General features: G+C 41.1%; 1 protein-coding gene across 18 annotated transcripts in view; it reads left to right on the top strand.

Moving 5' to 3' along the window:
* The window catches only part of SIPA1L1 (signal induced proliferation associated 1 like 1), a 335,579-nt gene that overhangs the window by 224,449 nt on the left and 94,842 nt on the right, over positions 1-16,288 (top strand). For all 18 annotated transcript variants that reach the window (XM_075927311.2, XM_075927307.2, XM_075927300.2 and 15 more), the window contains 2 exons: positions 9,530-9,704; positions 14,115-14,218. In XM_075927311.2, the coding sequence (XP_075783426.2) occupies positions 9,530-9,704; positions 14,115-14,218 (279 nt within the window). The remainder of the gene's footprint in view (positions 1-9,529; positions 9,705-14,114; positions 14,219-16,288) is intronic.

The raw sequence follows: 16,288 nt of genomic DNA, 5'->3' as shown, positions 1-16,288 counted from the left end.
AGGCACAGATTATGGCACCAGGAGGGGCACTCTGAAGCCATGCTGCCCCCTTACCACCTTGATGCTCCTGCGCTGGTGGAGCGTCACTCAAGCTCAGCACAAGCGGCTAGCCCGGGCTTGCAGGACATGCTCATGGAGGATGTCCAACAGCCCTTGACACTGGATATCTCTGACACAGCTCAACACCTCATTGAGCCGATGCTTTCACCGGCCTGTGCACTGATGACAGATGTCAGGGAGGCCGTGAATATTCCGGTACCTAGGTGGAGCACACGATCAGTCCAGGGGGCAAATATAATTGGACCTCTTGGAAATAGTGACCGTAATGTAATAAAATTTAACATTCCTGTTTTGGGAAAAACACCTCAATAGCCCAACACTGAGACATTTAATTTCAGAAAGGGGAACAACACAAAAATGAGGTTAGTTAAAAAGAAATTAAAAGGTACAGTGAAAAAAGTAAAATCCCTGCAAGCTGCATGGAAACTTTTCAAAGACACCGTACTAGAGGCCCAACTTAAATGTATACCCCAAATTAAAAAAGCAATAGAACCAAAAAAGTGCCACTGTGGCTTAACAATCAAGTAAAAGAAGCAGTGAGAGATAAAGGCATCATTTAAAAAGTGGAAGTTAAATCCAATTGAGGAATATAGAAATTAAGTATAAAAACATAATAAGAAAAGCCAAAAAGGAGTTTGAAGAACAGCTAGCAAACAAGAAAAGTAATAGCACAATGTTTTTAAGTACATCAGAAGCAGGAAGCCTGTTAAACAACCAATGGGGCCCCTGGATGATTGAGATGCCAAAGGAGCATTCAAAGACGATAAGGTCATTAGGGAGAAACTAAATGAATTCTTTGCTGCGGTCTTCATGGCTGAGGATGTTAGAGAGATTCCCAAACTCGAGCCATTCTTTTTAGGTGACAAATCTGAGCAGTTGTCCCAGATCGAGGTGTCACTAGAGTAGGTTTTGGAACAAATTGATAAACTTCATAGTAACAAGTCAGTCGGACCAGATGGCATTCATGCAAGAGATCTGAAAGAACTGAAATGTGAAATTGCAGAACTATTAACTGTGGTTTGTAACCTATCCTTTAAATCAGCATACATACCTTATGACTGGAAGATAGCTAATGTGACACCAATATTTAAAAAGGATTCTAGAGGTGATCCTGGCAATTACAGACCGGTAAGTCTAATGTCAGTACTGGGCAAAGTAGTTGTAACTATAATGAAGAATAAAATTGTCAGACACATAGATGAACATAATTTGTTGGTGAAAAGTCACGTGGTTTCTATAAAGGGAAAACATGCCTTACTAATCTACTAAAGTTCTTTGAGGGGGGTAAAGAAACCTAGGGAAAAGGAGGATCCAGTGGATTTCCAGAAAGGCTTTGACAAGGTCCCTCACCAAAGGTTCTTAAGTAAAGTTAGTTGTCATGGGATAAGAGGAAAGATCAATTAGTGGATTGGTAACTGATTAAAAGACAAGAAACAAAGGGTAGTAATAAATGGTAAGTTTTCTGAGTGGAGAGAGGTAACTAGTGGTGTCCCTCAAGAGTCCACATTGGGACCAGTCCTATTCAGCCTATTTATAAATGCCCTGGAGAAAGGGGTAAACAGTGAGGTGCCAAAACTTGGCAGATGCTACTGAACTGCTCAAGATAATTAAGATCAAAGCAGACTGAAAAGAGCTTCAAAAAGATCTCATCAAACTGATTGGGTGACAAAATGGCAAATGAAATTTAATGTTGATAAAATGTAAAGTGATGCACATGGGAAAAAATAATCTGAACTATACATACAATAGGATGGGGACTAATTTAGCTATAACTACTTGAGAATGATCTTGGAGTCATTGTGGATAGTTCTCTGAAAACATCCACTCAATGTGCAGCGGCAGTCAAAAAAGCAAACAGAATATTAGGAATCATTTGAAAAGAAATAGAGAATAAGACAGAGAACATCTTATTGCCTCTGTATAAAACCTGAATACTGAATACAGATGAGGTTGCCTCATGCCAAAAAAGATATATTGGTATTGGAAAAGGTTCAGAAAAGAGCAACAAAAATTATTAGGGGTTTGGAACAGGTCCCATATGAAGAGAGATTAGAGAGACGGGGAATTCACATATTAGAAAAGAGGAGACTAAGGGGGGGATATGATAGAGGTCTGTAAAATCATGATTGGTATGGAAGAAGTGAATAAGGAAAAGTTATTTACCTTTTCCTGTAACATAAGAACTAGAGGTTGTCAGCCGACGGTCAGGGCGGTGTGTGTGTGTGTGTGTGTGTGTGTGTGTGTGTGTGTGTGCGTGTGTGCGCGCTATACACCCGAGACTTCAACTGCTGAGACCGGGGTCCCTTGCAGCGGGCAACCTGGAGGAGGTTGATGAGCGCCCCAGTAAGTTTGCAGGGAGAGCTTATTACACTTCAGATTTTAGCTGCTAGAATCTGTGATTCCTTTGCAGCGGGCAGCCTGGGGGAGGCTGAGAGGTGCCCCCAACGGATCTGCCACCTGGGAGTGACACAAATCCAAACACCCAAGCTCTCCCTATATCTGTCCCTTAAGACCGGCTGAAGTTCTTTTAAATTGTGCCTGGTTCTGTTACAGCAACTGAAGGAGTCAGGTCAAAGCTTAAACAGTTACAGGTTTATTGAGGAAGCTTATAAAGCATATGGTTGCAATGGCTATTGTTCTATTTCTTAACTGCTAGCAAAATATAGATCTTAAAAATGGTTACAAAGACGATAAAGATAGGAAAAACAGAAATAATAGTACCAAGTAACAGCTTAACCTTTAAAGAGCTCTAAGTCTGTGTACACTTAAGACAGAGGACCACATCCAGGTACAATTTTTACCCCCTTCTGTGCCTCTCGACTCCAGCGTGTCAGGCCAGGGCCGGTCCCTCAATTCCTAGGAAAGACGAAAATACGAGGTGGGCGTCCTCCAGGTAGAGGGTAGAATGACACTCCAAAGTGAGTGTCCTGCTGTACCCATCTTTATACCCATGGGGTCACGTATTTCTCTTTCTTATCTGTGATGCCAAATGGTGCTGGTCTGTCTTTTGTGAGACCAGTTCTTACAAGGGAATTGTGAACTTAATTTACACTTGTAAGAGAGATAACTAAATTGGAAGTACTGGGCATTCTTTTCTCAGTGGGAAATTCCTCTTCCAGGGACTGTGTGTTCGTATCAACATGGGTGCCAGCCGGGTACTTCTCGCAGTCTCGAGGCCAGCTTATTGCCTTAATCGTTCTCTCCTCATATCTATGTTTTCAGCTTCTCAGGATCAGATGAGACAGCATAGACTATGCTGATTTTATTGCTCCTTCTCCGTCGTGTATGCTTCAGGAACCTCAGAGGGGCAAAATAAGATGGATGAGATGGGGGGGGAGGCTGTCTGGCTACAGAGGTCACCAAATAAAATTAATAGGTAGTGGGTTTAAATCAAACAAAAGAAAGTTTTCTTTACACAGCGCGTGGTCCGTCTGTGGAACTCCTTGCCAGAGGAGGTTGTGAAGACCAGGACTGTAACAAGTTTCAAGAAAACTAGCTAAATTCATAGGTCCATCAGTGGCTGTTAGCCAGGATGGGTAGGAATGGTGTCCCTAGCCTCTGTCAGAAGCTAGGAGTGGGTGACAGGAGAAGGATAGCTTGAAGATTCCCTGTTCTGTTCAATCCCTCTGGGGCATCTGTCATTGGCCACTGTCGGCAGCTCCTCTATTCATTCCCTATTTTTCTGTTGAGACATAAGGGCTGTGTCCAGACTCAGGGTTTTTTTTGGGAAAAGTAGCCTTTTTCCGAAAAAACTTCCCCTGCGTCCAGACTCAAGCTGCGTTCTTTCGAAATTAAATCGAAAGATCGCAGTTTTTCTTTCGATGGCGGTAAACCTCATTTCACGAGGAAGAATGCCTTCTTTCGAAAGTTCCTCTTTCGAAAGAAGGCGTTCTTCAATGTAAATAGGGCTTCTTCGAAAGAGAGCATCCAGACTCACTGGATGCTTTCTTTCGAAAAAGCAAGCTGCTTTTTCGAAAGTTCAACGTGCAGTCTAGACGCTGTCTTTCGAAAGAGGCTTGCAGTCTAGACATAGCCAAGGTCTGGCTCAGGATCAAGAGGTTCAAGGCCTCAGTGATTTTGGTGGTGCCAGCATGGCCCTGCCAGCATTGGTTCCTCACACTTCTGGATCTGTTGGTAGAGAAACTGATTGTGCTTCCCTTGCTGCCCAACCTTATCACCCAGGAATGCAGGGAGGATCAGTTCTGTCACCCAAACCTTCAGTCCCTCCACCTCACAGAATGGAAGATTCGTGGTTGAATGGCATGGAACACCTATGTTCTGAGTCAGAGAGGAAGGTGCTGTTGGAGAGTAGGAAACCCTAACAGCCACGTCCTTGCCAAAATGGAAGTCTTCTTCATCAAAGCCCTCTTGGGAGGGAAGGGGAGGGGAGAGGAGCCCCTTGAAACTCCCATGCCATTCATCCTCGATTACCTGCTAGGACTGAGGAACAGGTTCCGTATACCTCCTCAATAGGGGTCCACCTGATGACCATTTCCACATTCCACCCAGGGGACCAGGGCAGGACAGTGTTTGTCAGTGTGGTGGTCAAGTGTTTTCTGAATGGGCTAGGCAGATTGTACCCTCACATTTGACAGCCTCTTCAACCCTGGGACCTTAATTTAGTCCTAACAGAGCTCACACCTGTCCCTCCCCCATCCACCCACGTTCAGCCCCCTTTCCTCTCATGGAAAGTTACCTTTTTGGTGGCCATCATGTTGGCAAGGATTTGTCCTTAATTTTAGAATTAAGGAAGGGGGAGGGTTAGGGTTAGAATCCATTTTGTCCTAAATGTTTTAGAATTAAGGAAGGGGGAGGGGTGCAAAGAGGCATATTCATTGTGCCACATTACATAATCCCCTGTGATTATTATTGTGAATTCTCTGAATTAACTGTCAAAGCACTGTCACTACCTGTGTATCATCTCTTCCTAAGAAAATAACATGCAGTCCTAATTGAAGACTTTTATATTTTGTACCCAGGTGGTTGTTCTGAATTCAACTTTTCCAATTTTTCGTGTAGGAGTTTAGGTAGATTATGATGATCATATTCAGAACATTAATTTGTACATGCTCAGTTATTGTTCAACAGTGAGTATTTCAGCTGTTCCTAATTTGTTTATCCAAAATACTTGGTGACAGTGCTTAATCGTCCACATTATTGGATGTCTTTATAATTTAATGTTTAAAGAGCACGTTCCAGCTGTAGCAATGTGAAAAGGATTTGAAATCACCCCTCTCTCCCCCTTCCCTCCCCCCCGCGCAAAAAAGGAGGTGACCTGTTTGCAAGGAAGGCACAGGACAGATTTTTATTTGAAGTTTTGGTAATCTATGCAACAATGAAATAACTCAGCATGTCTTACTGATGATATTTGAAGAGTAACATGCAAGCTATGTCTAAATGTTGCCGATCCTTTTTCCCCCCCATTTCTCCAGGATATGGCTTTTTTTAATCCAGCCGCCTAAAACTCTCATTCAAACTCTTGCATCTCAGTTACTGCAGCATACTTCTCCCTGACTTTGATAAATGTAGTCTTGTCCCACTCATATCTATTAAAAATGCTGCTTCAAAGATCCATTTTCCTAGCCATTCACTTCGACGAGGTCACTCCCCTCTTTGCATCTTTTCAATGACTCCACCTTCTCTATTGCCTCAAACATAAACTGTGTGTCTTCACTTTTGAGGCCCTTTATACTCTATCTCCACCCAGGCCTTTGCCAGGCAGGCCGCAGAACACACGATCAGAATGATGGAGGAACAGACCGAGATCCTCTAGTGAAGTGCAGCCTGCACTCTTTTGGTTCTCAAAATATGTTCTTGCACCCCTATTAAAAGTTGTTGAAGTAGGTCAGTTCTTTAAACCTAAGATATATCATAAAAATCTGGCATGTCTCGCATCCCCAGAAAGAGCATCTTGTACCCTCTGGATGTGCATGCACCTTAGGTTGAGAACCACAGCTCTAGTGTTTAGTCAAACAGCAGAGTGAGCCAACAGAGGTTTGTTGTTGTGAGCCCTGCAACAGATTCAAAATTCTATGCCTCCCTCCCATTTCTTTTCACTCTCTGGGAGTGCTCATTTTCCTGTGCACCCAACCCCCATGCCACAAGCAACAGACACTTATCCTGCATCTCATTCCCTCCTTCCTGATCCCCAGAAAGTGCTTGCTCAGACTGATTATCTTCGGCAGCGAGGAGAACAGTTCCTGGCTGCCAGACACATTCGGCAACTCTAGGAGTAGCCCCTGCTTTTTTTTTTTACCTCAACTTCTCAATCTTCTATTTCATCCTCCGGGTTAGGTCCTCTGTGTACTGTCTCTGTGCCCTCTGAAGTATCCACAGGCTCTTTGCGGTGGAGGTGGGAGTCACTGCTGAGGGTGGAGTCGAACTTCTTATAGAAATGGCGGGTCTTTGGTGAAGAGCTGATGCATGGGTTCACCTCATGAGCCTTTTGATAGGCTTTTCTCATTTCTTTAATCCTCATTCTGCCCTGCTGCATGTTCCCCTCACACCGCTTTTCACACAAGGATCGAGAAATGTGCTGATACACATCACAGTTCCTATGGCTCAACTCAGCTGGGACTAAACCAACTCCTCTCCCCATACGTTAATCAGATCCAACAGCTCCACAGTGGACCAAGCAGGGGAGCTTTTGGTGCAGTGGCCAGGCATGGGGACCAGGGAAGATGCCACAAGACAACTGCATGCGCTGAGCCATACCTTGGGCTGTAGAGGAGATCACTGGGGTAAGATCAGCCCTGGGGGTGTACCTCATCCATTGCATCAAATGCCTGAACAACAATGTGGATGAAACCAGACAGTCAGTATCCCCTCTAATAAACTCACACAGAAAAGCCAGCCATCAGGAAATGAAATTTAAATTTTGCAGGACTTCCAAGGGGGAAGGGTGGATAGCTGGCTGCTGGGCAGCAGACTTCAAACTGCTGGACAGAGCAGCTGGTTGGGAGTTGTGAACCACTTCTGGAGGCCAGAATCAGCGACAAAATGCCCTGAGATGTCTACACTGCATAGTTGTTGACAATAAAGAGAGGGGAAAAGAAAAATGTCCCTTTTGGGGCTAGAAGTTTTTGTCAATTAAAGTGGTTGATTTTTTTTTTCCTGACAACAGTCATGTTGCAGTGTGAACGTTCTCAGTTTTTCTGACCAAAAGGCACTTTTCTTTCACAAAACATGCCAGCAGAGAAAAAGCCTTCGCTACCTCTCCTCCCCAGTTGCTATGTTCTCTGCACTCCCATGCAGTTGTGCCCCCACTCTGGTCCTCATGTAGCCTTTCATCACCACTCCTGTTCCCATGTGGCCCTGCACATCCACTCCCATTGACCACATGGCTCAGTGCTATCACCCAATAGCTTGTGTGCTCCCTCCCAGTGTACCCCCCACTAACCCTTCTGAATCCCAGTCTGTGCTCCTCCCCCAGCAGCCTCGTGTTCAGTTCTGTTGTTGATTAAGTGCAGTATTTAAGAGGGGGAGAAAATGATTATTAAACATCGCTTCTGCAGTTACATAGAAATATTTTTATTGTTTTATAATGAAGTCTAGTTTTACAAGTGTTAGTTCTGATGTTTTTATTCTAACACAACACAGTATAGTAGCATTGATCCAAAAATCAGCCTCCATTATCTTACTGGTAGCCATTAGAATCTGGTATTTATATAAGTATAAATATTATTTTTGTTTAAATTGTGTGTCTGATTGCTAACATTTTTGCCAAAAATATGAACTCTGAGAATTTGGACATTGATGATAGAATACAGACAAAGTTTAATATTTAATTTTAGCTTTATTAGAAGCATATGAGAAAAATCCCAGTTGTTAAATGGAAAAAAAAGAAACAAAAATGGCAAGAGAGAAATTCATGTTCAAACGTCTAAACTGGTAAATAATAGCTTAAAATAATTGACAGTGTCTGTTAAAAGAAATAAAACTGTTTTAAAAAATAGTTTTCTTTGTGTAATTGTTTTGCTGCCTGTTTGAAAATTAGTTCTTGCTCTTCTACAGCAAATGACCCTTCCTACTGTGGCACACTGGTATCGTCCAGTCAAATTTTATGCATCCTCTGATGTTTCCTCTAGCTAAAGGAAACGTGCTATTCTTTTTAATATTCACAACAGTGCTAAGAAAAGATATGAGCTGTATTATACAATATAATGAAGCAGTGTCATCTCATTAATAGCGCGCAAGGCTGGGAGTCAGTAGTCTGGTTCCAATCATGCCTCTGCATAGACCAGGCATGTCCAAAGTCCGGCCCGGGGGCCAATTGCGGCCCATGTTCCGGTTTAATACGGCCCCCCAGGTAATTTGGCAATATCTGTCTTTTATGGCCCCCAACGAATCCATATCTATTGAGATGAATACATTGTAAAATCTCAGTTAATGTCAGTTGGTCTAAATCAGTTATAAATATATTTGGACACAACATGTATACTTGGTGTTATGTTCCTGTTCATATTTTTTGAACTTAAAAGTTGACAGACAACCTTTATTACCAATAATATGTAATGTACTTTACAATGTTCCTGACATATATTTCAGCTTCCTGGATTTTTTTTTCATCTGGCCTTCAGATATGAAAGGCAGAGTGGTTTAACACCTGTTTAGATTTGTCATCCATGTGACGAAATGAAAAGTATGCCGTTTGCAATAAACTTTGCATAAAATAGTTAATTTGCATTTAATTTTAATGGTTCAAAGAATGTCAGGCAAAATGGTCGGCCCTCACGCATGTTCACTTCATCAAATCTGGCCCTCTTTGAAAAAAGTTTGGACTCCCCTGGCATAGACTTTGTGTGGACTCCAGTCATTCAGTCCTCCTGTGTCTGTTTCCTCATCTGCAAATTAGGTGAATAATGTTTACTGACCTTTGGAAAGCAATTTGAGATCTTCAGGAGAAATGTGCCTAGTCATCTAAATGTACCTGGTTCAATCTTGGGCTTTTGCAGCCCTTCATTTTTATTAACAGTGGGAGAAATGATCCATTGGAGCAATGTACCAAGAGTCGGGGTAGATTCTATATCACTGGCAATTTTTAAATCGAGGTTGGCTGTTTTTCTAAAAGATATGATTTAGGAATTATTTTTGCAAAGTTCTATGACTTGTGTTATGCAGCAGGCCATGCTGGATAATCACAGTGGTTCCTTTTGGTTTTAGAATCTATGAATCAGAATGTTCATCATCATTGCGGCAAAGATAGTAGAAGACAACAGGGACATCTGCAAGTTTGTTTTGAGTCTGTAAACTGCAGACTAACTAAATGATTGAAAGCTTCAGAGGGGTAGCCAAGTTAGTCTGTAACTGGAAAAACTTAAACAATGAATAGACTAGCAGCACCTTAAAGACTAACGAAACATATAGATGGTATCATGAGCTTTCGTGGGTTCAACCCACTTCAGAAAATTAGGCAGAATAAATGCTATATAACTGGATAAAAATCTTGGATCTGTATTTCTGTTTGTAGTTAAGCTATCAGCTGAAGGTGGGGATCATGTATTGTAAAGCTGGACAGAGCACCGAAGAGGAAATGTACAACAATGAGTCAGCAGGGCCAGCCTTTGAAGAGTTTCTTCAGCTCTTGGGAGAACGAGTTCGACTCAAAGGATTTGAAAAGTACCGTGCTCAGCTGGACACCAAGAGTAAGGCATCCTGCTTATTTTTTAGACTAAAAAGTGTATCTTATTAGAGGATTGTCGGTTACTGAACATCCTTCTTCAAAAATTGCATTCCTGGCTATACAGCCGCTCCCTGAGTTGCGAACGGTCGAGTTAAACTGTTCGAACTTACGACCAAAGCTCCCATGGAGCAGTCGTAAAGGCAGTCCCCGAGTTACGAACGTGACCCGCTCTTACAAACAGCATGGTCGCGTGTAATTCAGTGGGATCCGAGTTACGAACAGATCGAGTTATGGCCAAGTGTTTGGTCCGTAACTCTTTCGTATCTCGGAGAGAGGCTGCAAACATCTGTTCATTATCAAAGGATGGATAAAAACAAAGCAAACATGTACATTGAACCATGTCCACAACACACAGTTTCACTTTTACATTGAACCAAAACTCTGGTCCAAAGATGTTCCAAAAATTCAAGGTAAAAAAATGAGTAGCCTATAGAATCAATTTCAGTTTAACAGTGCAGTGAACTACATTACATTAATTGCATTGAGGTTAATTTAAAATTTTAATCTTAATGATCTGTTACTGCCAAACAAAAAATATGCTGAAATAGCTTTTCAGGCTCAAGTTCATAATCTTGGCTAGTAAATTGACCTATTACTTTTATGCTGTGTCCAACTTGGGTAGCTGCTTCCTCTAGGTCTTTTTGTCCTGTCCCTTACTGCTAAATTTATTCTCGTCGTCTTAGTGACCTCTGTTGAATTGGCCTATGTAAATTAAACTCTTTTTGACAACTATACCACAAAATGTATTGTCTCAAAAATGCACTGGAATGACAATCTTGATTTATGTGGCACTATTTGTAAAAGAAATAGTGTGCCTTTTGTGTGAATGGAGAATAATACAGATAGTGAGCTCTGCTTTTATCAGACAGTCCACACAGTGTCTGTATGCATTTCTTCCATTTTAAAATCTTTTAAAAAACTCTGACATCTTTGAACATTGAGATTAACCCATTTGTATTGAAGTCTATCCTTATCTTGCTCCTTGCAGTACAGGAAATTAAATAAGGAATTGAGTCATGAAAATAGAAAAACATTTATAAACTTCAGCTCAGCAAAAATCTTCTGTTGCCATGGTTCTGCAGTCACTAGTATTATAACTACAGGCAAGTGAGAGCAAGAACTGATATTATGCAGCTTCTCAAGTATTATTTCAAAAGTCTATTTGCTGCAACCAGTAAAGAATGTCAATATTGAATGTATGAAACTTCCTTAGAATTTTCTGTACTCACCTCTTATCAAGACAGAGTCATGTAACCTAGTTTTCCTACTGTTATCTGAGACAGGTCATATGGGAGAACCCTTAAGAACCTAGGGATGGGAGGAGTCAGCATTTATAGTTTTTAAGTGCATGGGTGAGGAATTGATCTTTCCCTAGTGATGATGTGGGTTTTTTCTTTTTCACTTTGAACTGGGCTAATATTTCTATTGTTCAGAAAAGAAAAATTCACATGCCTCAAATCCCAAAAGGGTAATCTTTAAAATGCAAAATTAATAAGAATTACAGGCTCTTCAAATTCTGCATGAAGCAATTAGATATTTGCAAGCAATATTAATTAATTATTTTTTTCAATGACCTGGAAGAAAAACATAAAACAATAAGTTTGCAGAGGATGCAAAGAATGGGCGAGTGATTAAATAATAGCAATCTGGATCAATTGGTAAGCTTAGGTACAAACAAATAATTTTCATTTTAATAAGATCAAATGTAAAATCATCTATCTAAGAAGAATTAATTTTGGCCAGACTTATAGTGCTCTAACCTGGGAAGCAGAGAGACTGAAAAAGACTTGGGGTGTAATGGTGCATAATCATCTGATCATGAACTCCCAATGTGGTGATGTGGCCAGAAAGGCTAATGTGATCCTTGAATGTATATTGAGCAAAATCATGAGTAGGAAGGTTATCTATATTTATTATTTGGAACTGGTACAGCTACTTCTGAAAAATACTGTGTCCAGTTCTGGTGTCAGCTGTTCAAGAAGAATGTTGATAAGTTGGGAAGACTTCAAAGAAGAGTGATAAGAATGCTTAAGCTATTGGACTATAAGATTTATAAAGAAATTCACAATGCATTCAGTCTAGCTAAAAATTAAGGGATGACTTGATCACAGTCTGTAAGTACCTATCTGGGAACAGAAAATTGATAATAGAGGGCTCTTTAATCTAGCAGCCAAAAGTAGAACAAAATCCAGTGACTGGAAGTTGAAACTAGACTAGTTGTCTAGAAATACGGTGCACATTATTAACAGGGTATTTTACCACTGGAACTTCTTATTAAGAGTACTGATGAATTCTCCATCACTGGCAATTTTTGTTTCAAGACTGGATGTTTATCTAAAAGATACATTCTGATTTAAACAGGAGTCAATTTGGGGAAGTCCTGTGAACTTTTTTATACAAGATATCCGATTAGATGGTTACAATGGCTCCTTCTGTCTTACAATCTATGAATCTGTGAAAAACATCCTAATCCCTAATCATTGGCTTTTTCTGGAATTACACTTACTTATTCTGCAGTCAACAGTCTGCCACTTCCATAAAATGGCTGGTTTTGTTCTTTGGTGAAAAGCATTGTGGACTATTAGGAGAGAAGACATATGAGTAAGGACAAAAGTGAGTTCTCTAGATGACACAGTTTAAGGATATATTCATTAGAGCAGTGCTAATAACAGATTTTGCTGGCTCACTGACAATTCTGAAAAAATATTAAAATCATAGACTTGTGGAAATGAGTTCCACACATTAATTACATGGTATATAAAATATATTTTCTTATTTCAGTTTGAAATGTGTTGTTTTTTAATACAATGCAATCTTGTTTTTATTGAGAGGGGAGAAATTAGAAGTCCCTAATTTACCTGTTTTTGATCAGTCAGTACTTGCTCAGTTCATTCATATCCCATCTTATTTTTCTCTTTTCTAAACTACAAGGTCACAACTGTACAAATCTTTCTCCATACAGAAGTCTTTCTTTCCATTCTAATCATTTTTGTCATCCGTCTCTGCATCCTTTCCACATCTGCTCTACCTCTTTTGAGGTAAGATGGCGAGCACAAGGTATTGCAGGTGGGAAAGTACTTTTGGTTAATAGAATGCCATTATAATATTTTTTTTATGATTATTTTTCCTCCTGATCCATAAGCATGCTAACATCATGTTTGCTTTTTTTTGACTGCCACTCTCCATTGAACAGAGTTTTTCAATGAGTTTTTTTTTTCTGATTAGTAATGTAGAAACTTGCATCATGCATTGATATTTTAAATAAAATGCAGGACAATGTAGCACTTTAAAGACTAACAAGATGGTTTATTAGATGATGAGCTTTTGTGGGCCAGGATCTGAGGAAGTGGGTCTGGCCCACGAAAGCTCATCATCTAATAAACCATCTTGTTAGTCTTTAAAGTGCTACATTGTCCTGCATTTTGCTTCAACTACCCCAGACTAACACGGCTACATTTCTATCACTATTCTACATGATATTTTAAATGATCTCTTTGAATTCCTTACTTCATATGCTTTATGTTAAGTGTGTCTACGCTGGGTTTCATCTGCCATCAATGCTGTCCATCATCTTGCTTTAAATCCCTTTGAAGAATAGGTCTGTTTATGCATCATTGACCTAAAAGTTTTTGTGGCTACTGCATGTTTTGCCATCACAGTCTTCACCCATTTTTTCCCAACGTCATTAGTATCCATGTTAAAGAACACTTTTTCTTATAAAAACACTCCAATGTTCAACTTTTTGCCATGTTGAAAACTGGTCATTTTGTCATAGTACTTTGCTTTAGTCATAGTTAGACACTTTCTGTTATTACGGTATTTTCCCATTCATTTATACCTTTAATAAGGTGAAGTGTACAAATAAGGACATTAAACTAGAAACCACTAACTGACCCGTGCAAGTACCATATTGGTCCATATGGTAAAGCTATCAGGCATCGTTAGAAAGCTATTACTTAGCTTAGTTGTACATTACATATTACATTAACATATATTTCATACATATATATGTGGTACTCTTAAAAGTTTCCCATGGTGTTTCCTACAATACTGGACTCAATTAGATTGAGTTCAGGATGTTCAGGATTTTTAATTTCATAATTTCCTTACTTCTTACAGGTTCTTTCTAATATATTGAATTAAAATACCATTGTACATTTATACTTGCCTTCAGGATGAACAGTTTTGGCAAGTGAGTAAATTATGGTTAGGTTTTTCATTATTATCACTGTTATTAAACTGAAGATGAATGAAAAGTGGGTTTTGTGCCCGGGTGAGTGAGTTTTTCATGGCAATCTTGTTTTTAAAGTATTTTTAAGGACTTAATAGCGTGATTTGTTTTTTTCTTCACTTTATTATTTTTTAATTGCAGCTGATTCAACAGGAACTCATTCTCTCTATACAACTTACAAGGACTATGAGATCATGTTCCATGTTTCCACCATGCTGCCATACACTCCGAACAACAAGCAACAGGTAGGATGGGCTTTGACCATTTAGAATTCCTTTGTCCCCCACCTCATAAAGTAATTATACTGTCAGGTAATTCTTACATATACTAGTGGCAGGAAGCGCTTAACTTTGTTAAAGTATTAAATAAATGATCTAAAAGAGGATAAATAAACAGGAAAAATTGTAGGTCAATGGTTAGTTTTGTAAATAATCTCATACTTAAAATAGTAAATAATTATGTTGGCTGATTGGCAAACATATTTGACAACCAGTATATGCAGCCTGTTAAGAATAATTTCCCAGCATCTGAACAACACAGAAATAAACGATATTTATCGGGGAATTACATCTATATCAAGAATGAAACTGGCTAATTCTGTCACAGCATGCTCAGCAAACAGGCTTATGTAGGTCATTGTAGGTTCTGAATAGGCAGAAAAGAAAGTCCTGTGAAAAAATGGTTTTTCAGTATATTTTAGCACTGGTTGATATTTGATGTTTTCAAGAAGCGAGAACATTGTACAATGATATTAATAAGATATAGAAAATGAGAAGAGATCCTAGTGCACTTTACAATAAATAAATACTAGGGGGCTGTGCTTCCTGCTTGCTGTGCTTGCCAACCCCCATCTTTCTGGGGGTAGGCAGCCCGGCTCTACCCCGGCTGCCCAGGAGGGCGAGGGTGAGGCATGGCAGCCTTGGCCTACCCCCTCCCCGCTGCTGGGCAGAGGCCATCCCAGCCCCAGCTTCCACACCACTGATGGCACCAGCCCGGGCTCTACTTCGTTCCCGTTCTCCCCATGCCAGCCCTGGCTGTCTCCTCCCAGCTGCCAAGGGCAGGCTGAGGCCTTGCCAAGCCCCGCATTCTCCCCACAGCTGCTGGGGGAAAGGGGACAAGCCATTAAGAAGCCATTATTTATAACAAGATATGGAAAAATTATTTAAAGTTCAGTGGGAATTTTAGTTAGGTGTAAGACATATATTTATATTAGGAATATGAATGGTTAATCAATAATCATCACCACTGTTCCCTCTAAGCTGTATGGCAGCATAACTTTACAGGTGATTAATTAGCCCTGCCCAGTCAGAGGCTCAGGGCTCCCTGTAAGGAACTGACTGGCTGGGTGGGGCTGATTAATCACCTGTAAAGCTGTGCTGCCCTACAGCTTAGAGGGAACACTGATCATCACCCTATCAGGTGATGCTTACCAGTTATGGTCAACCAGTGGGCCTGGCTGGGCTGAAACCCCCACCCCCCACCTGCAGCAGGCCAACCTGAACCCCCTCCTGTAGCGGGCCAGGCCAAAACAGTCTCCCCTCCCCTTCCCCCCGCGTGCAGCAGACCCAGCCACTCTAGAGCAGCTCCATGCCCACAGTAGGGCGGCAGGCCCACCGTGCCATGCTCCCGCAGTGGGTCTGTCCTGGCCAGAACAGCCCACTGTGCTGCAGCTAGGGGGCAGTCTAGCCTGGCCAGAGAAGCCCATGACCACGGACCAGCCTGGCTGGAGCATCCCCTGTCCATTCCTGTTTAGGCGGTTATCTAGTTAAACATAACATTTAACTGATTAACAAATTAAATGGGATTTTACATCCCTATATCATACAGTTTCCCAGAGGGTTCTCTCACGGTGGTTCTCAAACAGGTGTCTGCCTTCTCCCTCCCCACTCCCGCCCGCTAGGGGGCAAGGAACAGGTTTGAAGGGGGTGCGAAGCAGGCCTGGCATTAGACTTGCTGGGTCCCAGGGAAAAAAGCCAAAGCACCAGCACATGGAGCTGAAGCCTGGGATCCTGAGCCAGATACCCAGGGCTGAAGCCAAAACCTGAATAACTTAGCTTTACAGGGACCCCTGTGGCATGAGCCCTAGAGAATTGCCCTGCTTGCTACCTCTTAATGGCTTTCATATACAGAAAAACACTTGTTGTGGCACAAGTTGGCTGTGAAATTTTTATTTATATATATATATATATAAGCACACAGGGCTTGACAAACTGTGGCGAGAGCTACTTGCCAGCCCCGCATCATGCATGTGCCAGACCGGCACTGCTCATGCGCTCAGCACTGGTGAATGGGGCGCACGGAGCAACCAGCTGAAA

The sequence above is a fragment of the Pelodiscus sinensis genome, chromosome 5 (assembly GCF_052426305.1).
Source record: "Pelodiscus sinensis isolate ZL-2025 chromosome 5, ASM5242630v1, whole genome shotgun sequence".
NCBI lineage: Eukaryota > Metazoa > Chordata > Testudines > Trionychidae > Pelodiscus > Pelodiscus sinensis.
This window is presented reverse-complemented; position numbering and strand designations above follow the sequence as displayed.